The 27,703-nt window shown below is 36.3% G+C and overlaps 1 protein-coding gene across 1 annotated transcript; it reads left to right on the top strand.

Moving 5' to 3' along the window:
• Positions 1-893: 893 nt before the first annotated feature.
• LOC127879780 (serine/threonine-protein phosphatase 6 regulatory ankyrin repeat subunit B-like) lies at positions 894-26,948 on the top strand. Its single transcript, XM_052426836.1, has 6 exons — positions 894-971; positions 6,053-6,182; positions 14,351-14,457; positions 15,281-15,395; positions 20,015-20,141; positions 23,992-26,948. The coding sequence occupies exons 2-6, from the start codon at positions 6,059-6,061 to the stop codon at positions 24,494-24,496; spliced, it is 978 nt and encodes a 325-aa protein (XP_052282796.1). The 5' UTR covers positions 894-971; positions 6,053-6,058; the 3' UTR covers positions 24,497-26,948.
• The last annotated feature ends 755 nt before the right edge of the window (positions 26,949-27,703 follow it).

Below are 27,703 nucleotides of genomic sequence, written 5' to 3'. Positions count from 1 at the left end.
GTCACTAGAAAACCATTTCATGTTACTGCTGTAATAAACTGACATAGTACCGGTATTTGACATTGCAAAGTCGGTGACCCATTATTAATTAGTGTTTGTCTTTTTCATGTGTTTCTTTCCGTTGTCTAATTGTATCTGTATGGATTGTAATTTGTTACCTTCAATGTATAAAGTGATTTAAGTGATTATCTTCTTCTTCTTCTTCTTCTTCTTCTTCGTTTATTGTACTATATCCCTCTCTGGGGCATTGTAGTACAAGAAAATGGTTAAAAATCGCTGTGTGGCGCAGTTAGAATAAAATAAGTTTTTAAAACTATTTACAAATTGATTGTGGCCTATTTCGGTGCCACCCCTTCCTTGAACGCTTCAAGACTGGGAGCCGTCACAAGGTGGTTGGACAGTTGGTTCCACAGTCTTGTTGCTGACGGGAAGAAGGAGTGTCGGAGGTAGTCGGTTCTGCAGAATGGTACGATGTATCGAATACTGCTGCCTCTAGGGGATGACATAGCAGGGCGGTTGTAGGGGTCAGACGGAATATCAATAAGGTTATTAATTATCCGGTACATCATGGTAACCTTAGATGTTTGGCGTCTCGCTTGAAGGGGCTGCCATCCGATGTCTGCTATCATTTGTGAGCTGCTGCTTGTGGTTCGGTAATCGATCATAAAATACAATTTACTGATGCAACTTTCGCTTTGTTTATCATTGAAATATTAAGCACTATAGAAGTTCATTTACTTTCAAAAATCATCAACCAAATAGTAATTAGGTTATACAAATACAATTAGTAGGTTGAAACTACGAAATAAAAATGCTGTACCTTATGGGACGGACACAAGTTTTATGTAGTACGGGATTTAGTAATAAAATATAATATTTGGTGCTTCTTTGCTAACACCGTACAAATCAAAATGGAGGAAACATCTGTCAAATGTCAACTTATTTTGCAGAGGAAAAAGTGATTTATAAAGGTTTGAAGTGAGAATAGAACTGTAAGAATAGAACAGCGCGAGCAAGTTATTTGCTATAGAACATTATTTTTATAAGACAAAATCATAACACGACCTTTAAAAGTGACAATGATGTTATTGTCTAATAATGCCTTATCCGTCTAAAGCATTAGAAGCAATTTGTTCATGACAATGACAGTTTGCTTTGTTAAATGTGTTCCAAAATTAAAGGTGTACAAATGTAGAAGCACTCATGGTCATTATTGGCATGAAAAGGCCCATCACTGAGTGCCTTTTTTTAATGTCAGCAAATCTTATATTAAGAAACCCCATTAGTTAGCATAATCAGCTTACAGTAGTTTACTTAATTTAGCAACAGACTTACAAGTTATTATTGGTATGTGCATTATGGTGCAGAGACACAAATGTTTCCAAACTGCACTCGTCCTGCAGGATGAGTGCATTACAATTTGCACTCGTCCTGCAAACACATGCACTCTTCCTTCAAATATGTGTGAAATAAAGATTGCTAAGGGCTGATATAAATAATTTTCTAAAAATCCCCACTTACAGTCAGGCCTTTTTCTGCCTTTCTCTCGGGTCCGATTCCCAGACCCATTCCCAATGCCAAATATGCATTTGTTTTCCCAATAATCATAAAAAAATCCCAATTTAAAAAAATAAAAGTTATTTTTTTTTTATGTCCCCCACTATAGTAGTGGGGGACATATTGTTTTTGCCCTGTCTGTTGGTCTGTTGGTTGGTCTGTTGGTTTGTTTGCGCCAACTTTAACATTTGCAATAACTTTTGCAATATTGAAGATAGCAACTTGATATTTGGCATTTTGAGTGATGAAAGGTCAAGGTCATCCTTCAAGGTCAGAGGTCAAATATATGTGGCCAAAATCGCTCATTTTATGAGTACTTTTGCAATATTGAAGATAGCAACTTGATATTTGGCATGCATGTGTATCTCATGGAGCGGCACATTTTGAGTGGTGAATGGTCAAGGTCAAGGTCATCCTTCAAGGTCAGAGGTCAAATATATGTGGCCCAAATCGCTTATTTTATGAATACTTATGCAATATTGAAGCTAGCAATTTTATATTTGAAATGCATGTGTATCTCATGGAGCTGCACATTTTGAGTGGTGAAAGTTCAAGGTCAAGGTCATCCTTCAAGGTCAAACGTCATATAGGGGGACATTGTGTTTCACAAACACATCTTGTTTTTGTTTTTTTTTAGAAAGAAGTGTCTTATGACTTATGATTATTAGACTCTATATCTAAATTTTATTTTTTAAACAACCTACAAAATATATAACCATAATTCATCATATGATTTTTATCCAAAATGACTGGAAAACCCCCTGCCTAAATAATGCTTTTGTCGATGAAAATTCTTCCCATTTGGAAGATTTCGCGACTCGAAAAATCCCAATTTTGCTAGGTACTTTTTCCCAAAATAGACAGAAAAAGGCCTGACAGTGAATGCAGTCGGATGGTTCCCTGTCATCATGGACCTGCAAAGTTTACACCAACAGTGACTTTTTTTACCTGCGAGTCCTGCGTCCTGTACTCACAAAACCTCTGGCGATGCAAAGTTTCCAATTATGCGAGTCCCAAAAATGTATTGAAATTTCTAAAAAAATAATATCATTTAATATTTGGACTCATTCTTTCAACTCGGTGTACTCATAGATTTGCAAGTTACCGAGTCCCAGGACTCTGATGAGAAAATTTGTAAAATATCACTGACCAAAAAGCCAATTTTTACTTGGGACACAGTCTCACATAACAACACGCACCTGCTGTATGAAATTTACAATTAAAATTTCCGGTTCATTCTCGTTCTACTTTCGGAATAGATATGCTTTAAGAAAATGATTTTATTTAATGAAAAAGAGTCTTACTGGTCAGAAAATACAAATTTTAACATCAGTTTGTTTTCACTCGTCCTTTAGTACGAGAGCTTTAGGGAAATTCACTCGTCCTTTCAAGATTTCACTCATCAATATGAGCGGACAAGAGGAAATTTGTCCTCTGGGGTGGTGTCTCTATTTCTGTAGTATTTAGTTTTGTTCCCTTGATTTTCAACATCAATTGAGGACAATTGTATGTTTTTGTTTTCTGTGAGAAATTAATGGGCAAGTATTACACATTATTTCATTTGACAATTTGCGTAGTGGGGTAGGGGTGGAAAATCATGTACTTCAGAATGTCTCTCTAGTTACTATATTTTTAGCGAGGCTGTTTTCGGAGAAAACCCGAGCTTTTGTCCAAGCCTGCTCGTCGTCCGCCGTTCGCCGTAGGCGTCGTGCTAAACCTTAACATTGGCTCTAAAATCAAAGTGCTTCCACCTACAATTTTGAAACTTCATATGTAGATGCACCTTCACGCCACACCCATTTTTGGGTCACTAGGTCGAAGGTCAAGGTCACTGTGACCTCTAATATCAAACTTTAACATAGGCTCTTCAATCAAAGTGCTTCCACCTACAACTTTAAAACTTCATATATAGATGCACTCTGATGAGTTCTACATGCCACACCCATTTTTGGGTCACTAGGTCAAAGGTCAAGGTCACTGTGACCTCTAATATAAAACTTAAACAAAAACCTTAACATTGCCTCTAAAATCAAAGTGCTTCCACCTACAAATTTGAAACTTCATATGTAGATGCACCTTGATGAGTTCTACACGCCACACCCATTTTGGGTCACTAAGTCAAAGGTCACGGTCACTGTGACCTCTAAAAAAAAAAAAAAAATTCTGACAAGCTTTCGCAGACAAGCATGGCACCCGTTATGTGGTGCTCTTGTTATTTGTTAAGCCTGAAAGTGTATCCGGTATCTTATAAATGGGCTGTGCTCTGTGAAAAGGGGGTTTAATACATGTGGGTAAACTTAAAGTGTCGTCCCAGATTAGTGTTTGCAGTCTGCACAGGCTAATCAGGGACAACACTTTTCGCCTAAACTAGATGTTTGCAAAGAAGAGATTTTCTTTACATGAACAAAATCATAAAAGTGGAAAGTGTTGTCCCTGATTTGTCGATGCTGACTGCACCGGCTAATCTGGGACAACACTACACACATGCATTAAACCCCTTTTTCACAGAGCACAGTCCATATATATATATTGAATAAATATGCATGTATAATACAATTTTAAAGCCCACAAACAATATGACAGAATACAACACGTCACAACCTTACAAACATAAATACAAAAAAAATCATGTTATTTTCAATGCAGAAAAATAAATAAATGCAAATACAAATAATTTAAAACGCACAAGGTTGGTAAAAGAAATATGCAAGTAGTCAAAATAGACTACAATAAATAAATGTTTGTCTTTTTACAGCCTAAATGCAAAGGAAAGCATGATCAGCAATTTGAAATGAGTTTTTTGAGTTTTTAGACTTGACCATTTAAATCTTGTATATTGTGAAAGGATAATAATCCCATACAGGTTATATATTTAATCAGAAGACTGATTTGCAAATTGAAGTTTGTTGCATAATATATCCAATTTAAACAAACAACTTTATTAGTGTGGGCATGAAAGACATTATAATATTCAGCGTAATCAATGCATACATCCTGCATTTTCGCAATCAAGAAAAATTTGGTAATTATACAAAACAATGAGAAGTACATTATACTGTGTACTTAACTGGTACTTGACATTTTCTGTAAAACGCTAATATAGAAAAGCTGCTTTAATAGCATTGACTTCATCCAGAAAGAATACCATAAGGATCAGCACTAATCTTTCTAATCCAATCTAAAAATTAATTAATTTTTCTCAAAATTATATAAAAAACATCTGACAAATTTCATACCATCGTGCAGCTGACAAATTTCATACAATCTTGCAGCCGACAAATTTCATACCAGCTTGCAGCCATTAATATCTACTTATACATAATACTGTGCATTTGTATACTCCCCCTCTCCCCTCAGACCAAATTTTCAAAGAAGAATAGCATGTTTCTTTTTGTAACATTTATATTATTTTTGTTCAGTTTTTGAATTTTCTAAGCCTTGCTAAATAGACCTCCATGAATTCAACACATGCCAAGTAATCACTATGATAACCATTAAAGACATAAATTTAGTTGTTATCATTTAATATATGGAAACTAGGGATACCTATATTGGTATTTGAATATTCGCAAATCCATTCAATTGAATATTCGAATATTCGCATAAACGGCTGGATTGATTTAACTTCTATTACTCAGTTTCGTATCCACGAGGGATATTTAATATAAATTGACTCAGAAATACATTTAAATATACAATTTTTGTGTTGAGAAATAGAAAGAATTTGGAATTGTAAAAACAAACTTTGAAAAGCCTATTTTGGCGAAATATATCAGAAAAGAGTGAAACTTGTTCTGTGTTAACTTCCTTTGTTTTGTAAGTTATATCTGTTTGCTGAATACGAGGCTGTTTGTTAACGTTGCTATCGAATAATTGTATCGCTGTCGGCGAATATTATGACCGATACTGTAATCGAGCACAAATAAAAGGAAAAACATCATGCCATAGAATTCTATTTTTATTTGAAATTTGAAAGAAGACGGCGGGCTACTATGGCGATGCGTGGAAACTAAATAATTATTCGCCAGTCAATTGAAGCCCTTAATTGGCATCTAATTGACAAACAACAGTTCGGGCCCTTTCTTAGAGTGTGTATATTGCATTGCACAATTTGAGTAATTCACACATTTTAATGGCTGTACATACTGTGATCACAGAAACTTAATTATTATTCGCCAGTCAATTAAAGCCGTTAATTGGCACCCCATTGGCAAAAACAGTTTGGGGCCTTTCTTAGAGTGTGTATATTGCATTGCGCAATCAACGCTGATACAGGCCGCGTTATCAGTTTGACACGAAGAATGCCACATCAAACATGTTAATCCCAAATGATTTCGGGTGCCAATTAGTAAGCGGCTCGTAGTTCATGAAATATAAGGGCAGTTACGTTTGAAAAATATGCGAATATCAATTCTGTTATTCGAATACTGACCATTCAATTAAATATTCGAATAATTTTGCCATCCTAATGAAAACAGTTTTGTTGACATTTCAGATAGACATGGGAAATTCGAAATCCACCAAGGTGGAGCATGTCTCCCTTCACATGCCTCAAAAGGAAAGAGAGCTTCACCTGGCTGTAATGGCTAATGACCGTGAGGGAGTGAGAGCTCTCATAAGTGCAGGTTGGAAATAAGTGTGTTTTTAGCTCGGCTGTTTTCAGAGAAAACCCGAGGTATTGTCATAGCTTGCTCGTCGTCCACTGTCTGACGTCCTACGTCCGCCGTCAGCGTCATGCTTAAACCTTTACATTTTGTTAAGTTTTGAACATGGGCTCTTAAATCAAAGTGCTTCAACCTACAACTTTGAAACTTCACATGTAGCTGCACCTTGATGAGTTCTACATGCCACACCCATTTTTGGGTAACTAGGTCAAAGGTCAAGGTCACTGTGACCCCTTAAAAAAACAAAGTGGCACCCGTTATGCGGTGCTCTTGTTTATAGCAAATTTTTGGCCAGAATTCCCATTCTCATAATATATATTTTTCTCAGATTCCGGCCTAAAATTTTCAAAAAGGATGTTTAAAAAAATATAATTTTGTAAATCAAAACATTCAGTTTTTCCCATCAAGCCCTATGAGTTGAGCTTTGACAAATAGAATGTTGAAAACACTTAAATTACTCTCAATTTTATGGTATTTGTACCCCCTCCCCTCAAAAAACAACAACAACCAAAAACTTTAGCAATTTCCTAATCTAAGTCTAATAGACATGATTTTTACTTATCAAAAGGGCCTGGCACCATTCACGTTAGGTGGAAAAAGCATCGGCATGTGTTCATGTTTTAATAATGTATCAATTGCTTGAGAGGTTGTAGCACTGTTGGCTGAAATAAATGCACGCCCTTAATCTCAATGTCAGCCTCCACACAAATCTGTCAGCTCTTGGTTAAAGCTAGTATAACTGGTTGGTTGAGGAAACAAATCACAAATACTGGACTTCATGGCTGGACAAAAGTTCAAGTTCTAATCGTCAGTTGACTGGCCAGTTAAATGGAATTTTGGCCAGTAATATCACAAGATCTTGTGGCCTATAATGATTGTCGGTCTTATACAGGGTTTTGATCTTGACCTTGAATATGATCTTGTTTGATATTCCTTAACATCTTAAGTAAAAATTTACGTGTTAAGATTTAATTAAAATTCTCTCTTTGATTCCTTTTATTATCAATTGTTTACGATCAACAGCCTTGTATCTTTGCCTTAAACGGTATGTTACAAATTGTTCAAGTTGCTTGGCCTATCATTTTAGCTCATCTATTTTTTGAAAAAAAAAAAGAGCTATTGTCATCACCTTGGCGTCGGCGTCCGGTTAAGTTTTCTAAAGTAGCAAAGCTATTGCATTCAAACTTGGTACACTTACTTACTATCATGAGGGGACTGGGCAGGCATTGTTAAATAACTCTGGCGTGCATTTTGACAGAATTATGTGCCCTTTTTATACTTAGAAAATTGAAAATTTTGTTAAGTTTTGTGTTTAGGTCCACTTTATTCCTAAAGTATCAAAGCTATTGCTTTCATACTTGTGACACTTACTAACTATCATAAGGGGACTGTGCAGGCAAAGTTATGTAACTCTGACTGGCATTTTGACAGAATTATGGCCTCTTTATTCTTAGAAAATTGAAAATTTCGTTAAGTTTTGTGTTTTGGTCCACTTTACCCCTAAAGTATCATAGCTATTGCTTTCAGACTTGGAACACTTGCAAACTATCATAAGGGGACTGTACAGGACAAGTGGCATAACTCTGGTTGTCATTTTGACAGAATTATGGCCCTTTTGTGGCTTGGAAACTTTGAATATATGGTTAAATTTTGTGTTTACATCCACTTTACTTCTAAAGTGTCAAGGCTATTGCTTTCAAACTTCAAATACTTTCATACTATCATGAAGGTACAGTACCTGGCAAGTTAAATTTTACGTTGACCTTTGAATGACCTTGATTCTCAAGGTCAAATAATTAGATGTTGCTAAAAATGCCATGACCTTGTTATTTATGATCAGATTTGATTGATACTTCAACAAAACAACTCCTACCTAACATACTACAATAGACTCCATCCAAACCATCCCCCATGCCCCCCTCTCTAGAAATCCCCCCTTCCAAAAAAAGGAATTTTTATTTTTCATTGGTGAGCTTTTGTGATCGCCTTTTGTCCTTCGTGCTTCGTGTGTTGTGTGTTGTGCGCCGTCAACATTTGCCTTTTGAACACTCCAGAGGCCACATTTATTGTCCGATCTTCATTAAATTTGGTCAGAACATTGGTCACAATGATATCTTGGATGAGTTTGAATTCGAAAATGGTTACGTTTACTTTAAAAACATGGCTGCCAAGGGGGGGGGCATTTTTCCTTATATGGCTATATATGACTATAGTAAAATCTTGTTAACTCTAGAGGCAACATTAATTGTCTGATCTTCGTGAAACTTGGTCAGAAGATTCATCCCAATAATATCTTGGACGAGTTTGATAATGATGCTGGTTGGTTGAAAAACATGGCCGCCAAGGGGCAGGGCATTTTTCCTTATAATGTATGGCTATAGAAAAACCTTGTTAACACTCTAGAGGCCACATTTATTTTCTGATCATCATGAAACTTGGTCAGAAGATGTGTTCAAATGATATCTTGGATTAGTTTGAAAATCGTAGCCTTTGCTTGAAAAACATGGCTGCCAAGGGGCGGGGCATTTTTCCTTACATGGCTATACATAGTATATGACTGTAGTAAAATCTTGTTAACACTCTAGAGGCCACATGTATTGTCGAATCTTCATGAACCTTGGTCAGAAGATTCATCCCAATAATATCTTGGACGAGTTCGAAAATGATGCAGGTTGGTTGAAAAACATGGCTGCCAGGGGGCGGGGCATTTTTCCTTATATGGCTATAGTAAAACCTTGTTAACACTCTAGAGGCCACATTTATTTTCCAATCTTCATGAAACTTGGTCAGAAGATTTGTCCCAATGATGTCTTGGATGAGTTTGAAAATCGTAAACTTTGCTTGAAAAACATGGCTGCCAAGGGGCGGGGCATTTTTCCTTATATGGCTATATTTGGCTATGGTAAAATCTTGTTAACACTCTAGAGGCCACATTTATTGTCCAATCTTAATGAAACTTGGTCAGAGAATTCACCCCGATAATATCTTGGACGAGTTCAAAAGATAATATCTTGGACGAGTTCAAAAATGATGCAAGTTGGTTGAAAAACATGGCTGCCAGGGGGCAGGGCATTTTTCCTTATTTGGCTATAGTAAAACCTTGTTAACACTCTAGAGGCCACATTTATTTTCGATCTTCATGAAACTTGGTCAGAAGATTTGTCCCAATATTTTCTTGTTATCTCAGGTGAGCGACTTTGGGCCTTTCAGGCCCTCTTGTTTTTGAAAGATCATCTTATAAATGACCACAACCTCACACTTTACCCCCCCCTCCCCCCGCCCCTACCCCCCCCACCCCCTCCATTTTTTTTTAAACATAGTTAAAAAAATTATTTATTTTTATTACTTTATTTTTGAAAGACCATCCAACTATCCCACCCAATAATTCCCCCCCCCCCCAAATATATAATTTTTTTTTTTCATTTTTATTGCTTATTTTTGGAAGATAATGTAATAAATGACCACACCCCCACACTATACACCCCTCTCCACCCCACCCCTCCATCTTTTTTATGCCCTCCTTCGAAGAAGAGGGGGTATATTGCTTTGCTCATGTCGGTCTGTCTGTCTGTCTGTCTGTCGGTCCGTCCGTCCGTCCACCAGGTGGTTGTCATACGATAACTCAAGAACGCTTGGGCCTAGGATCATGAAACTGCATAGGTACATTGATCATGACTCGCAGATGACCCCTATTGATTTTGAGGTCACTGGGTCAAAGGTCAAGGTCACGGTGACTCGAAATAGTAAAATGGTTTTTGAATGATAACTCAAGAATGCATACGCGGCCAACAGGGCACACTCTGAACAATATTACTGAAGCAACTGGTCTGTAATCCTAAATCTATAATTATCAGTCCAATGAAACATCATCCTTTTAGTAAAATACAGTGGATCAGTAAAAATATTATCAGAATATGAGATTTTTTGTATATTTTGTATATTAAATATTGTGTTAATGTTTAATTTTGTTGATTAAATAAATATAAGCAGGACAGGGGAGGTAATACACTATTATATCTTTCTTATATACAGGGGAAACAAATGCAATAAGTTTAAATTTATTGTTACAGCATTTGCCTCCCTTGTAATATATTTATGCCCCCCTTCGAAGAAGAGGGGGTATATTGCTTTGCTCATGTCGGTCGGTCCGTCCGTCCACCAGGTGGATGTCATACGATAACTCAAGAACGCTTGGGCCTAGGATCATGAAACTTCATAGGTACATTGATCATGACTCGCAGATGACCCCTATTGATTTTGAGGTCACTAGGTCAAAGGTGAAGGTCACGGTGTCTCGAAATAGTAAAATGGTTTTTGAATTATAATTCAAGAATGCATACGCGGCCAACAGGGCACACTCTGAACAATATTTCTGAAGCAACTGGTCTGTAATCCTAAATCTATAATTATCAGTCCAATGAAACATCATCCTTTTAGTAAAATACAGTGGATCAGTAAAAATATTACCAGAATATGAGATTTTTTGTATATTTTGTATATTAAATATTGTGTTAATGTTTAATTTTGTTGATTTATATAACTATAAGCAGGACAGGGGAGACAAAACACTACAGGGGAAACAAATGCAATAAGTTTAAATTTATTGTTACAGCATTTGCCTCCCTTGTAATATATTTAAATTTTACCAAATGTAAGGCTAACTTCATTTTTGTAATGCATACTACTACTACTACTACTACTACTACTACTGCTACTGCTGCTGCTGCTGCTACTACTACTACTACTTCTTCTACTACTACTACTACTACTACTACTACTACTACTACTACTACTACTACTACTACTACTACTACTACTACTTCTACTGCTACTTCTACTACTACTACTACTACTACTACTACTACTACTACTACTACTACTACTACTACTACTACTACTACTACTACTCTACTACTACTACTACTACTACTACTACTACTACTACTACTACTACTACTACTACTACTCTACTACTACATACTACTACTACTACTACTACTACTACTACTACTACTACTACTACTACTACTACTACTACTACTACTACTACTACTACTACTACTACTACTACTACTATACTACTACTACTACTACTACTACTACTACTACTACTACTACTACTATTCTTCTGCTACCACCACCACAACCACCACCACCAACACCACCACCACCAACACCACCACCACCACCATTCACAGTGACAAAAAACGTATTCACACAATGGCTGCTACTACAACTTATAGCCCATATAGGGGGGCATGCATGTTTTACAAACAGCCCTTGTTAAATTTTATTAAATGTAAGGCTAACTGCATTTTTGTAATGCATACTACTACTACTGCTACTACTACTACTGCTGCTGCTGCTGCTGTTACTGCAGCTACTGCTGCTGCTGCTGCTACTGCAGCTGCTGCTGCTGCTGCTGCTACTACTACTACTACTACTACTACTACTACTACTACTACTTCTTCTACTACTACTACTACTACTACTACTACTCTACTACTACTACTAATAATACTACTACTACTACTACTACTACTACTACTACTACTCCTCCTCCTCCTACTACTACTACTACTACTCTACTACTGCTACTGCTACTACTACTATTACTACTTCTACTGCTACTACTACTACTACTACTACTACTACTACTACTACTACTACTACTACTACTACTACTACTACTACTACTACTACTACTACTACTACTACTACTTCTCTAATACTGCTACTGCTACTGCTGCTGCTGCTGCTACTGCACCTGCTGCTGCTGCTACTACTACTACTACTACTTCTACTACTACTACTACTTCTACTACTACTACTTCTACTACTACTTCTACTACTACTACTACTACTACTACTACTACTACTACTACTACTACTACTACTCTACTACTGCTACTGCTACTACTACTATTACTACTTCTACTGCTACTACTACTACTACTACTACTACTACTACTACTACTACTACTACTACTACTACTACTACTACTACTACTACCACTACCACTACTACCACTACCACCACCACCACCACCACCACCACTACCACCACCACCACCGTTCACAGTGACAAAAACGTATTCACACAATGGCTGCTACTACAACTTATGCATGTTTTACAAACAGCCCTTGTTTATTGAAGTATTGAGAAAGGTCCCTTCACCTTTAAAAAGAAAAATAGATGAGCGGTCTGCACCCTTAAGGCGGTGCTGTTGTTTTAATCTGTTATCCATTTATGTTAATAATGAGATGGCAATGAATAATTGTGAAAATTGCTATCAGTATCTTTAAAAAAATAATAAAAGTACACCGGTGTATTGTGTAAAGATGTATTTGGATTAATTTAAACCCAATTTTTATGCCCCAAAAGGAGGGCATATAGTGATCGCACTGTCCGTCTGTCAGTCCGTCTGTCCGTCTGTCTGTCCGTCACCCTTAGCGTTTAGGTTTCGAAAAATGCTCATAACTTCTATGTCCCTTCAGTTGTAACATTCATATTTGGTATGCATGTATATATGGACAAGGCCTTTCCATACCCACACAAATTTTTACCCTTTTGACATTGACCTTGAACTTAGGGTCAGCGTTTAGGTTTTGAAAAATGTGTTTAGGTTTCAAAAAATGCTCATAATTTCTATCACAGCGTTAACGGGGGCAGGGATCATATTTTTGCTGGTTTTGTCGGTCCTAGACCGATTAAGGTCATGAAAGACCGATTGAAAATCCCAAACAGTCGGTCTGATTCTGTTTGCTAAAATTCCAATGTCATGAAATAGATTACACAGTGCACACCCTTATTACATTCTTATCTCGATTAGGTGTGATAAACCATTCGCTGCAGTCTCTAAACCGGTCAGGACCAGAATATTGCATGTCAGCCGACTAGTATCAGAGTATGGCCCCAAGCAGCGAAGATTCGCGCGGCTGTGTATTAGTCACGCATGATAACCCCGTGTCAATATCAATCGATAATTTCACTGGTCCGTAAGGTACTCATCCAGGATAAAATCGTTGACAGTTACTTCAGAGATACAAACCTTGATGTTATCCGCGTGGAAATTGTGCATTTCAAGCATGATACAGTAAACTGTCATATAAACAAAGAAGAAAATCGGATATTCTGCAATAATTGTGGGCGGACCTTATACACTGAAAGCAGGCGCTGTAATTAAACAAAATATGCGGATACATTTTCCACCAGCGTAATAATTCGGCAATAAATAAAATAAAAGTCGCGGATCTGATCGACAGCCGAAAGTTATTTTTATGGGCGGAACTTCACATAAAATAGTACAAAAGAATAATAACATACATTGTATAAATCTTCAGTAAAAATCGTGTTAGTGTATAAATCTTCAGTAAAAATCGTGTAAGAATCGAAATAATTCGTGTTCGTTATTGTTTGTTGTTGAATAACCCACGACCGAAAATTTAGATGCGTGGTTTCAAATCATTTAATCCCTACGCATCTTAACTATCGGCCGTGGGTTATTCAACTACACACTATAACGTACATGAATTATTTCTTAACTATTTGGTTTTGTTTTTGTCAGGAACAAACCTACGCGCAGACATTTGTTTGGTTCAATGCATGTTTGTAAGCTATTATCGAGTTGACAACGATTTAAAACATCGGTATAGATGTACTTAGACTAATAATATTGACAAAGATGAAAAACAGTCAGATAAAACAGCACACGAAACAACCAATGTCAATAAAATAGCAAATGATTAAACAAAATGAGAAAACTCGTATGTTCCGTTTAAAAATAATGCCTAAGGGAATTTAACTTGTACATTTATTATACCATCTTCATGAATAGCAAAATCAATGGTATATATTTTAACGAAATTTGTCATGATTTCGGATATAAATTTTCGGACACTTTTTCCCCATTTAAATCCGGACCGATTGATGTTGCGGGACAATATGATCCCTGAACAGGGGCATATGTCATCCTATGGAGACAGCCTTTGTTTTTAAATGACATTTAAATTTACTGCTACAGTTCAATTTTCCATGTGATTAACTCTCATTTCAAAGTAACCAGTCTGTTTGGTTTTATTGTTCACAAAGTTAGTGACTTCTTTGTGTTTAACTATGTCTCTGAAAGGTGCTGATGTGAACTACCCCTGGAGTAACCCGGCTGTACCCAGTGTGAAGGACAGCACCACACCATTGCTGGCAGCTGTGTCATTGAATCATGTCGAGATTTCCATGGTTTGTTTTCCTTTTGTTTGTATGTGTTTTATGACTCGATGAAACATGGTCAGGGTGTTTATTTTGACAATATTAATGCCATGTTTGAATCTGCGGGGTCAAGAGGGGTCATCAGGTGAAGTATTCAAGAATGGTTTTAACTTATAGTCAGATGAGTGTAATCTAAGCTAACAAGCTGGAGCTAAACAAAGAAAAAATTTAAAGCAATGACATTTTGTAAGTGCAATTATGAGACCATTCTCGAACTGCACTTTTTCTGCCATCTATCTGTTCCTGATTTAAATAGTAAAACAATAACAACTTTTTGAATAAATATAAAAAGACTATGCTTGAAATGTACAAATGTTAAATGTTAAAAAGCTGACAGTGTACCAAAAGCAAATGAAACCCTTATTTTCCTTATTTCATTTTTATGCCCCCGAAGGGTGGCATATAGTTTTTTAACTGTCTGTCTGTCCGTCCGTCAGTCAGTCTGTCCATCTGTCTGAAAACTTTAACATTGGTCATAACTTTTGCAATATTGAAGATAGCAACTTGATATTTGGCATGCATGTGTATCTCATGGAGCTGCACATTTTGAGTGGTGAAAGGTCAAGGTCATCTTTCAAGGTCAAAGGTCAAATATATGGCTTCAAAGCGGCATAGAAGGGGGCATTGTGTTTCTGACAAACACATCTCTTGTTTATTTTGTTTTAAATTCACCCTCATTCAAAGCCTCTGGTAGTGGTACAAAATGTTTGAACAAAACAGTGCATATTTGTTTGATTGCTGTGAGCAAAAGTGAATAACACCTGCACCTGGTCTCTTGTCAAACTGTTTGCAGATCCTGCTCAAGGCCGGAGCCGCCATAAACCTGGCGGACAGGAACGGTTGCACTCCACTCTACAAGGCTGCGTACCATGGGAGACCTGTACTGGTGGACATTCTTACACAGGCTGGTCTGTACTGCTGTTAACCCTTTAAAACAATATGATACACCTTTTGAGGCAATTGAAGTCCCTAAAAAAAATCAAATTAAATTTAAGACCTGTCGTACTATATGTAAGTTTTGAAGGTCTCATTTCCTACCCTAAGGTACTGATGAGTAGCAAACAGTATAAAACCTGAACAGACTGCGAGCTACTGGCAGGCTGTTCTGGTTTAATGCTGATTTCATAGAGCCTTTTTCACTTTGCTTCTGAGCTGGAAAGGGTTAGAGGAGAACTTCATGCAGGCTGTTCTGAACTGGGGTTTAGATTCATAACGCTGCTAAGGGAAACATAAAGGCATGTTTGAAATTTGTGAAATAACTTAAAGCAGTTTGTTTTGCATTTTTGCTGTGAAATGTTTTATATAAATATTAATTCATCTTTACATCTGATGAATATGTTTTGCAATAACTTTTAAAATATTGAACATAGCAACTTGATATTTGGCATGCATGTGTATCTCATGGAGCTGCACATTTTGAGTGGTGAAACGTCAAGGTCATCCTTCAAGGTCAAAGGTAAAAAAATTCTGTCCCTAAACTTTAACCTTACAGTAAAGTTTTGCAATAACTTTTGAAATATTGAACATAGCAACTTGATATTTGGCATGCATGTGTATCTCATGGAGCTACACATTTTGAGTGGTGAAAGGTCAAGGTCATCCTTCAAGGCCAAAGGTCAAAACAAAAAAGCGGCGCATTAGGGGGCATTGTGTTTCAGACAAACACATCTCTTGTTTATACATAGCATTGGAAATTATGTTTAAAATCATTAATGAGATTTTAAATTTAACGTATTGGTGGGTACACATTAAGGTAATATTTCTTAAAGGCAGTATCTGCAAAAGTCACAAATCCATTACCAGCAGCAAGGTGTTTATAAATCAATACTATTACTGGCATGTAATTTATTGACCCCTACCAATTCACCGGGAGGTGACTCGCTCTGTGAGTCTGTCTGTCACTCTTTTCTGGATCCTGCGATAACTTTAAAAGTTTGTTATATTTTTTCATGACACTTGAAACATGGATAGATGGCAATATTGACATTATGCACTTCATATCATTTTGTTCCTACGTCAAAAATTCTGGTTGCTATGGCAACAAATATATATTTTTTTTTTTAATTCTTACAATGGTGGAGCCAGTAGGGGACATATATTGCTTGTCAATAGTCTTGTTTAACTGACCATTCAAATACAAATACCTGGTAAATCACTTTAAATAAATTTGAAATGGCCATGAGGGACTTTTGCAGACACTGCACATGTTTGCCTAAGCAGTTTTGTGTGATTAACAGCCTTGGTTATACTTGTGAGACTTTGTTCACTTTTGCGTTGTTTACTGTAATAATTATATAAATATTGACTCATATTTCATGGCGATCAACTTTGACAAAGAAATTTTCATAATTTGTGCACAGATTACAAGATCGTTGAATATTTTTATGGATTTTGAAATGAGACACAACTCTCTGTGACAGACTAAATATTTTGAATGAAAATCTGTTAGACATAATTTAGTCTGTATTCCTTATGCAGTCTGGGGGCCTCTTCAACAGAATTTTTGACTTTTTTAACTGCTGATGCAGCTACACCGGAGTAGTTGCAGTTTTAAATCATATGATTGTAAATAAGACGTTGACATTGTAAGCTCCATTTTCTGGCGGTACCTACTATAGGCATCCTCCTTTGGTAAAACTCATAAGTATGCGCGCTTTCCTATTTAGTATGACCCATTTTGTATATACCAATTTTTGAAGTTCTTAGCTATGCCCCAAACCAGTCCAGCCACACAAAACCCTGACAGAACATGTGATATTTATGCCCCCCTTTGAAGAAGAGGGGGTATATTGCTTTGCACGTGTCGGTCGGTCTGTTGGTCGGTCGGTCTGTCTGTCCGTCCGTCCACCAGGTGGTTTCCGGATAACTCAAGAACGCTTAGGCCTAGGATCATGAAACTTCATAAGTACATTGATCATGACTCGCAGATGACCCCTATTGATTTTGAGGTCACTAGGTCAAAGGTCAAGGTCACGGTGACCCGAAATAGTAAAACCCCCAACCCCCCTACCCCCCACCCCCCCATTATTTTTTTTAAACATCTAATAAATAACCCCACCCCACATTATACCCCCCTCTCACCCCCCCTACCCCCCCACCCCCCCAATTTTTTTTTTAAACATCTAATAAATTACCACATCCCACATTATACCCCCCTCTCATCCCCCTACCCCCCCACCCCCTAAAATTATTTTTTTCCCTTTTTTAATTTTTGAAAGTTTGTCTAATAAATTATTGAATATGAACAATTTCCCCATGATGGCTTACGTTATACTGTCAAGCACTGGAATAGTCGAGCGCGCTGTCCTCTGACAGCTCTTGTTAGGTCACAAGGTCAAAGGTCAAGGTCACAGTGACTCGAAATAGTAAAATGGTTTCCGGATGATAACTCAAGAATGCTTATGCCTAGGATCATGAATTTTCATTGGTGTATTGACCATGACTGGCAGATGACCCCTATTGATTTTCAGGTCACTAGGTCAAAGGTCAAGGTCACACTGACTCGAAATAGTACATTGGTTTCCGGATGATAACTTACATGAAAATTTATTCACACAATGGCTGCCACTACAACTGACAGCCCATATGAGGGGCATGCATGTTTTACAAACAGCCCTTGTTTATCTTTGAAATGAAGAAATGCTTTGCTAACTTTTATCTGTATATTTTCTTCTAGTCCATTATAAACATTTGTTTCTAAAACTATAGGGGTGTATTTGTGTGAAAGATCAAAAGGTTCTTTTTGGATTAAGATTCATTGGTTTTGCTCTTCTTGTATATGCCTTGTTTATAGTGATCAATGTATGAAACCTTCTCAAGTAGCATTTGACGAATAATTTCATAAGAAAGTACTAGTTCTTGCTAGAAAACCAACTCAAAAAGCTAAAAGGATTACAGGATTAATTAACAGATTAGGATTACATGGGGCTAACTGATACACTTTTGAGAAGCAGATTGATCCTTTTTCACAATTAGATGGTGAATTTGTTGATATTTATGCCCCCCTTCGAAGAAGAGGGGGTATATTGCTTTGCACATGTCAGTCGGTCTGTCGGTCGGTCTGTCAGTCGGTCGGTTGGACGTCCACCAGATGGTTTCCAGATGATAACTCAAGAACGCTTTGGCCTAGGATCATGAAACTTCATAGGTACATTGATCATGACTCGCAGATGACCCCTATTGATTTTGAGGTCACTAGGTCAAAGGTCAAGGTCTCGGTGACCCGAAATAGTAAAATGGTTTCTGGATGATAACTCAAGAACGCTTAGGCCTAGGATCATGAAACTTCATATGTACATTGATCATGACTCGCAGATGACCCCTATTGATTTTCAGGTCACTAGGTCAAAGGTCAAGGTCACAGTGACCCGAAATAGTAAAATGGTTTCCGGATGATAACTCAAGAACGCTTAGTTAGGCCTAGGATCATGAAACTTGATAGGTAGATTGATCATGACTTGCAGATGACCACTATTGATTTTCAGGTCACTAGGTCAAAGGTCAAGGTCACAGTGACAAAAAACATATTCACACAATCGCTGCCACTACAACTAACAGCCCATATGGGGGGCATGCATGTTTTACAAACAGCGCTTGTTTAATGAAATGTTGAACAAATGAAAAATATAAATGGGCCGTGCTCAGTGAAAAGGGGTTCACTGCATGTATGTAAAGTGTTGTCACAGATTAGCCTGTGCAGTCTGCACAGGCTTATCAGGGACCACACTTTCCGCCCACACTGGATTTCTGCTAATAAGAGAACGGAAAAATACCATAAAAGCGGAAAGTGTGGTCCCTGATTAGCCTGTGCAGACTGCACAGGCTAATCTGTGAAGACACTTTGTGAACATGCATAAAAAACCCTTTCCACAGAGCACGGCCCTAATATAAAAAATAGTATTGTATATACACATGATCTTTGCGCAGCGGAAACATGGTTTAATTTATAAAGTGTCGTCCTAGATTAGCCTGTGCAGTTTGCAGAGCCTAATCATGGACAACCCCTTGCACCTTAACTAGATTTTTGCTAAGAAGTGACTTCCATTTAACAAAAAATGCAATAAAAGTTGAGAGTGTCATCCCTTATAAGCCTGTGTGGACTGCACAGGCGAATCTGAGAAATACTTTATGCACATTCATTAAATTGTGGGTTTTTTTTCAAGTGAGGCTCATATATATATATATATATATATATAGATATATATATATATATATATATATATATGAGCCGTGTTCTTTGAAAAGGGTGTTCAATGCATGTGCGTTAAGTGTTGTCCCAGATTAGCCTGGTTTGGTCTGCACAGGCTAATCAGGGACGACACTTTTATGATATTTGTCGTTTACAGAAAGTCTATTTAAAATTTGAAACTTGAAAGATTTTTCTTAGCAAAAATCCAGATTAGGCAGAAAGTGTCATCCCGGATTAGCCTGTGCGGACATCTGGGAGAACACTTTACACACATGCATTTAACTCCCTTTTCACAGATCATGGCCTATATATATTTTGTGTGTGATGTCCTGTCTTCAGGTGCAGATTTAAACAAAGCTGACAAGGACGGACAGACACCCCTGTATATCTGTGTGCAGAACGCAGTCATCCATTCCAGTTATGCCACAGTGGAGATGCTCCTAGCTTCCAATGCCAATGTTGACCAGTAAATTGAGCTTCTTGTAGATTTAAATAACAAAGAATAAAAAAAATAATTTTTTTTATAAACATTAATGATTTTCTTTGATTTGTATTAAGCTCTTAAATTATCTAATTAGTTTATAACTATTGATTAATTTTTAGCGTGATTGCTTTGAAAGCCTAAGGCTTTTTTAAACATTCTCCAGTCTGTCTGCTGGGCTGAACCATGACTTGGTGTCTTTGTGGGGAGATCTAAAGAACTCTTCAACTGTGGGGGTCAAACCTGTGACCTCCTGGTCGAAATAATATAATCAGTCAATTACTCTGAATGTGAGAGAACTCTCTGGTCGTTTGTTATAGTGATGGTCATTTTATTCCTTGGTTTATCAGTATCAAACTGTGACCAATAGTTAGTTTTTGTAACTGTAAAATCATTATTATTAGTGAGCCATTAATATTCGTTGATTGTTTTGGTCGACTCATCCACAAATTTGACATAACAAACATGACTGACAAAAATTATATATTTTTTGTCCAAAATCAGAACTACAGTCATTCTTGTATTAAGAGACCACTCAAGGGAGTAATCAAATCTTAATAAAATGGTCTTTAAATAAAAAAGGCCATTCAGCACCCTGTTGCATAAACTCTGGTTAAAGTTACCGCTCGGTAACATTCAAACCTTGGTAAGTTTGCGGTTATTCAGGTATAGTAACCTTCAAGGTAACTCGATTGTATCAACACGATATACCGCAAAGTAACCTAACTGCGCATAGTGTAATTTAACCACCGGTAACTTTAACCAAAACATTCCCACAATGCATTTTCTAATGACGTAATTTTCGCGCGAAGTGTCACGCTTATAAACAGCGACATGTATTTTTTTTTAATCAAATTCATTAACAAATGAATTCACAATAAAATAAAGTGTAAATTTTAACTATGAGTTCATCAAAATGACCAGGGACAAATTGATAATGATGTCGGGATTTGCATCATTTAGCGGAATCCCTGGTGCTTCCAAACTGCAAGAGAGTGCTTACAAAGACGTCTATTCTTCTAGTTGTTCTAGATGTAACATAAAAATTATACATGGTCGTCTTAACATGCTAGACTATTCTTCTAATTTGGCTTATGTTTACAATAAACTTACTTACTTTCTTGTGCAATAAGGGAATTTACCATAGACAAATAAAACATTGTTCAAGTTTAAATATATCTTTGTATGCAGAAATCTGCAAATGCAACCGAGTTCACCAACGGCTATTATTTGTGTCGTGTTCTGAGAAAACTGGGCATAATGCATGTGCGTAGAGTGTCGTCCCAGATTAGCTTGTTAAGTTCGCACAGGCTAATCAGGGACGACACTTTCCGCCAAAAATTGATTTTTGCTAAGAAGGGACTTCATTTTAACAAAAAATGTCATAAAAGCGGAAAGTGTCGTCCCTGATTAGCCTGTGCAAACTGCACAGGCTAATATGGAACGACACTTTAAGCACATGCATTATGCCCATTTTTCTCAGAACAAGACACATTTGATAAACTGCTCCGGTTCATTTTAACAGCAGTAATGTACATAGAGTACATGACGTAGCGTGTGACAAGGAAGAAAGTTTATTGAGTTCTCATTTGAATATAATGATATGATGGCATAAGGGTCTTTATTCAACTATGCTAAAATAATTATCAAAGACCCTAGATGCAAACTCGTCAATTATTGAATTAAATGGATTATTTATGGATTTTAAAGGATAATTAAAGGTAAATACTAGTTCGAACGTGTTTTGTTTTTTGTTTGTACTTTTGTTGTTCCTTGTTCTCGGAGAAATGATTTTAACATGGGCGCCATTGATGCATCGGATCACACAAGGCATACCCATAACCGAATATAAGAAACACATTCTGTGCGCCCTAAATTCGTCGTCAGAAGTCGGAAATCGTATTGCCCTGTAAATTAAGTCAAATTAAGTGTCAGTCGCTGCAATTTTGTTGTTTACTCGTCGAAATTGTGAAGATCGTCGATGGTTAGCTTTTATGATGTCGCGCGCCGCGGCCATTTTGTGTAAGTTACCTCTCGGTAACTTGTACTTACCCACCTAGGGAAGCAGGGTATGTTTTAACTGGATTTTAACCAATCGGTATAACTAACCAAGTTTTATACAAATGCTTACCGACCAGTAACCAACAAGTTACCGTCTTTTAACCGCCGGTATGTGTTTAACCGCAGGTTTAACTGTTTATACAATCGGTGCTGGAAGAATGCTTACTCTCAATTTTAATCTATATGAAGGATAATCTCTTTTGTCAAAAATGATTTTAACTTATATAATAAAATGATTATAAACACAATACATAAACAATATTTTACTTATAATGTGTTTTATTTTTTCACTTATTATAAATTATCATATATTATAAATGAATTGTGTGAACATATTTATTTGCAAAAAAAACATAGACGAGGAAATATTTTTCGCTTTTTTTTCACCTGACACATAATTTTCCACGTCTTCAAGCACCTCGGCTTTAGGCGTAAGAATGTTCTGAATTTGAGTTTTACCGACTCCAAACTCATCTGCAATTTTACATGCACTTTTACTCTTTGACAATTCCAAAACCCGAATTTTCTCGTTCAACGTTAACACTTTTTGTTTTGACATTTTAATTTCTGCATGTATGCTTAAGGAAATCTGACTCGATTATGATACATAATGAGCTGAAAAAATTAAAACACGTCAATTGAAAACAAAGAAACAGACCTGATTGGAAAATTTATTAAGTAAATAACAATGTATTTGGCTAACAAATATCTACTAATAAACATAATTACAATTTGGTAATGTACGGATTTCGACAGATGTTGCCGATCAATAGTTTATTTTCTGCACTTCTCAGGAAATGTTTGTCGCGTACAGTGCATTGTTTCTGAACCTGTTATCTATACTCAAGAAAAATCGGTGTTGTCTCTTAACGTTCCACATAGTAAACTATTTAAGCTGTAGACTGTGCGTAAAACGTTCCTCTTTTATTGAACTCAATAAATTGATACGCAGTCTACAACAATACCGGTCAGAAGCGGTCAACGAGACAAAGCATAATCATAATGGTTGGTGTGAAAACAAAGCAGCGGTGTAACAGTACATCTTATCGGCTTAGATAAACAATTAACATGGATTTGTCCCTGAAAGATCAATACATTATCGACGTTTACCTCCTAGTGGTCGCTTAATTCAAGATTTGGACATCAAAATACATAGAAATCAGCGGTCGCTGGTCGCGTAAGACAAAAGTCGCTGAATACAATATCATTATATAGCGAAAAAGCTCCGTGGGATTTCAAAATGGTCGCATAAGATAAAGGTCGCTTAATACAAGTGGTCGCATCCACAAGATTGACTGTATATGGATATATGGATGTGTCCATGAAAAAGTCATTTTTAGCTCGGCGTTTTCGGAGAAAGCCCGAGGTATTGTCATAGCCAGCTCGTCGTCCGCCGTCTGCCGTCCGCGTCGTGCTAAAACCTTAACATTGGCTCTAAAATCAAAGTGCTTCCACCTACAATTTTGAAACTTCATAATATGCACCTTGATGGGTTCTACACGCCACACCCATTTTGGGGTCACTAGGTCAAAGGTCAAGGTTACTGTGACCTCTAAAAAAAATAAAATCTGACAAGCTTTCATGTTTTCAAAACTGCACCCGTAGCTGAGCGTGGCACCCGTTATGCGGTGCTCTTGTGTTAAACACAAAATTTTATACAGACAACCATAAATTTTACCTTCAAAATCTTAAATAGTTGCTTCTGTAATCCTCAGATTTGATAAAATATATGCTCAGTAGTTATGTTCTAAAACTGTGTGTCCCTATATTTCAGGAGTGACAGAAATGGCAAAGCTCCAATACACGTGGCAGCACACTGGAAAATTAAGGACATGATACGGATACTGGCCTCGAAAACGACCGTGAACAAAATAGACTACATGGGCCGTACACCACTATATGTGTGTGTGAGCTCGTTGAGTACGGGACTCTATAAGGAGGACCTGAAGTACCAAGTCCCCTGCATTAAACTATTGTTCCATGCTGAGTGCGATATGCTGAACCTTATTGATTGGCTGAAATGGAAGGGGCCAGGGATTCCCGCAGAATTACTGGCCAACGACGAAGAGTTCTTCCAGTGGTACACAAAAAGTTTCAATTCGCCGCACTCGCTGAAGAACTTGAGTCGTAAGGTGATCCAGCAGAGGTTGACTGACAACTGGAAGGACAGTTTCCTGAAGAAGATAACTTATCTGCCGCTTCCAGCAAAACTGCACGAGTTTGTGTCGCACAAGATGTTCCTTATACCCAGCCCCACTGTGTTGCATAATGAGATCTAGTGGCTGGGTGTCAGGTCATAGTGCACCTACCTTGAGGTGATTTTTATGCATACTATTGTACCTGTGCTTGGTTTTCTATTGCAAGCTTTGTGTTGGCATTATATTAAAGAGCGTAGTGAAGGGTGAGAACAGAGTGTCTGATGAAAAATATTGTAATATTATCAAAGATAGCAGTTGTAAGCTTAATTATTAATATTTTTGGACAGTATACATAAAATTATTGGGTGATCATTAACAAGGCCTCACTTCTATCACTGAAAATAAATGCTTCAAAATTTTGCTGTCCGGAAGATTTGAATAGCTTAGTGCTTAGCCTGATGAGTTTTGTGTTTTAATTGAATCTGAATCAAGATTTGTGTTTTCTATTTCATTGATAGATTTAAGGATAAATAATTGATTTCCAATCACAAAATAATACAGTTATGCAGTCACAAACATGCTAGGAAAGTTAAATGTTATGTGAATTAGTCTGGGGCAAGTGTTGATTTAAAAGGGTTTTAGCCCCCAGTGCTATGGCAAAGACCATTCCCAGACGGTGATCCCAATTTTTTCATGTTTGCGTGCTTGTTAAGACCCTTTTTTCTTACATTTGTTGGTTCTCACTGTTTGGTAACTTGCAATAAATAAAGGACCGCATGAAAGTTTCTCACTTGCTGTAGCAGAAGAAGTTTCACATCATGTTTATTTGGCTACAACCAGCTTTGTTTCAAATAAACAACTTACACCCGTTTTAAGAATATTATTTTAAACGGTTTCCAAAATATAATTAATTGTTTTGTTTTTTTAATCTGAAATGGTATAGTCACTCTGTGCATTGGGTACTCTACAATGGTTTAGTTTAAACTTATTTATTTTAGCTCGATTGCATTGAAAGCCTAAGCCTTAAATAAACGCTCTCGAGTCCGATTCCTAGGCCTTGAACCAGTACTTTGGGTCTTTGGGAGAGATCTGAAGAACGGATCGAACCCATGACCTCCCGGTCGTTACAATGGTTAAAATGTACTTGATCCTTCAGCCAATCAGGTTAAAGCTTTATCGAGCCTTACAGGGCTCATAATTGATATGTCGCCTGTTAAATGATGTCCCTTCATCACAAGTTTGTTTTATTTGATTTTTGATTTTATTTTGATATTGTTTGATAGTTTATAATGCTAGAACCTCAGCTTAGTGGATGTGCTTTGTTTGCTTCAACTGAAGAATATACATGTATAGGTATAATAACTATTAATCAGTTGATTAATGAGCTATTTCTCTTTCATCCCCATACTGGTGTGAAAGGACTGGTAATTAAATATTCCCTTTTTAAAACTAGTATATTATACAGGTAGTCTATTATTTTAAAAGAAAGAAAATTCTTTTAAGTTAATTTCTTGTTTCCTCTAAAGATAGAACATATTTTATATTTTGTGAAATAAAGTCCCTAAATGTAAGACTAATGGATACATATTTGATTAATAAAACTGATATAAATAGCATTTGCATATGTGCTTAACATGCTTCAATAGTTAAAAAAAATTGGTTGATACAATTCTGTTTGTAATTGAGATGTAGTTTTTATGTTTTGCGGTCCTTTATTGAGTAAATCAATAAATGTATGCATACAGTTTTCATGGCATTGTTTACCATTTTTATTCTAATTAATTTTAGCAATTATTAAAGGAGGTATTTGTGTATTAAGTCTTCAGGTAATTTTAGGTTGAAAGTCACTCTGAAACTTTACAATTATAAAAGGGTTACAACGGATTTCAATAAACCCAGATTCCTGCAATTTGAAACAAGCATATTCAAATTGATGTTATTTTGACTGTAGAACATTTTCTGCTTTGCATCATTTTGATGCAACATCAATCACACTCATTAATAGTGCCATTGTTATGACTCAATGATGCTGCTAAGTAATATCAGCCCTGTGTATTTTAAAGGTTATATTATACTATATTTGTGTCAGACCATTTAAATTGAAACTCATTGAATGTTTTAATGTTAAAACATTCATGCAATAAAGCTTGGTTATTGAAATAGAATCAAATTTTAGATCAGGGATCTTTTGACTCCTGATTGTTTTTTATCTTCTGATATCCTTGGGTAACCAATAATTTGAAGGGACTTGTTCACAGTTTGGTTTAATGATGATTTTCAAAATTATTGTCATAGGTTTAAAAAGAAAAATGTATGCATTATGTTTAAACAAGCGAAATAACATTCCTGCCTAAGAAAAGTCCTTAAAATATTTGTTAATTGAAGGATAATTATCATTCAAAATTGGTAAAATAATAAAACATTTGTAACGCATAAAACTTTGTAACGCTTTTTCTTGATAATTTCAAAATTACGCAAAGTTTTTATATAAAATGTAGTGGTTATCTTTCGCACAGTGGTAATGCATCACTTTTGCTTACAGAAGTCCCGGGTTCAATTGTCGGGAAAGGCAATATTTTTTTATTCAACTGTTTTTCATGGTATTATAATTGGTTAAAACAATTAAAAACATAATTGATTTGTGAGTATACTAATGTAATGACATTTTTCCAAAATACAAACATCTGTAAACAAGTCCTTGTAAGTTTTTTTTTTCAGTTAGCTGTTGATGGTTATAATTATCCACTATTTTATTTAAGTTTTTCTTGAGATATGAACATGTTTGCTGTATATTTTGCTTTAAAAGGTTTGGAAAAGAACAAAATATTTACCAGTATAATAAATTTGTTTTATTCTTTAAGAAATGTATCTCTATCTTGTTCAATGCTGGCATTGAGGGGTACTTGCTGGTTACAAGTAACTGATTTTTTCCTATTGTTTGATGTTCCTACTAAAATTGGTATTTTTTTTAATGATCCGTTTGTTTTGAAGTATATTTTGTGAATTATCAAAGTTATTACACTTTTTGATGCTGCAGGGTATTTGGATACTGCAAATCAGCTGTTATTTTAATTTACATTAACTATATTTTTAGGATTTAATGTGTATTACATTTTTTTAATGTTTTTATGATACTTTATATTAAAACTTATATCCTTGCCTATCGTTTTAGGTTTTTCAATGTTCTGATGGCATGTTAGTTAATTTATTTTTTAGAAGGGAAAGGCCATTCTTTCATATAAAGCATCTGGTATGGGCTATGGAACAAAAAACTGAACTGTTCATTTGGTTATAAATAATCGCATGAAGCTGGAGCAAAATGTTTCACCTGTATAACACTCTGATACT

This window comes from Dreissena polymorpha, chromosome 4 (genome assembly GCF_020536995.1).
Source record: "Dreissena polymorpha isolate Duluth1 chromosome 4, UMN_Dpol_1.0, whole genome shotgun sequence".
NCBI classification, from domain to species: domain Eukaryota; kingdom Metazoa; phylum Mollusca; class Bivalvia; order Myida; family Dreissenidae; genus Dreissena; species Dreissena polymorpha.
Note: the sequence above shows the minus strand (reverse complement) of the source record. Positions and strands in the feature narration are given on the sequence as shown.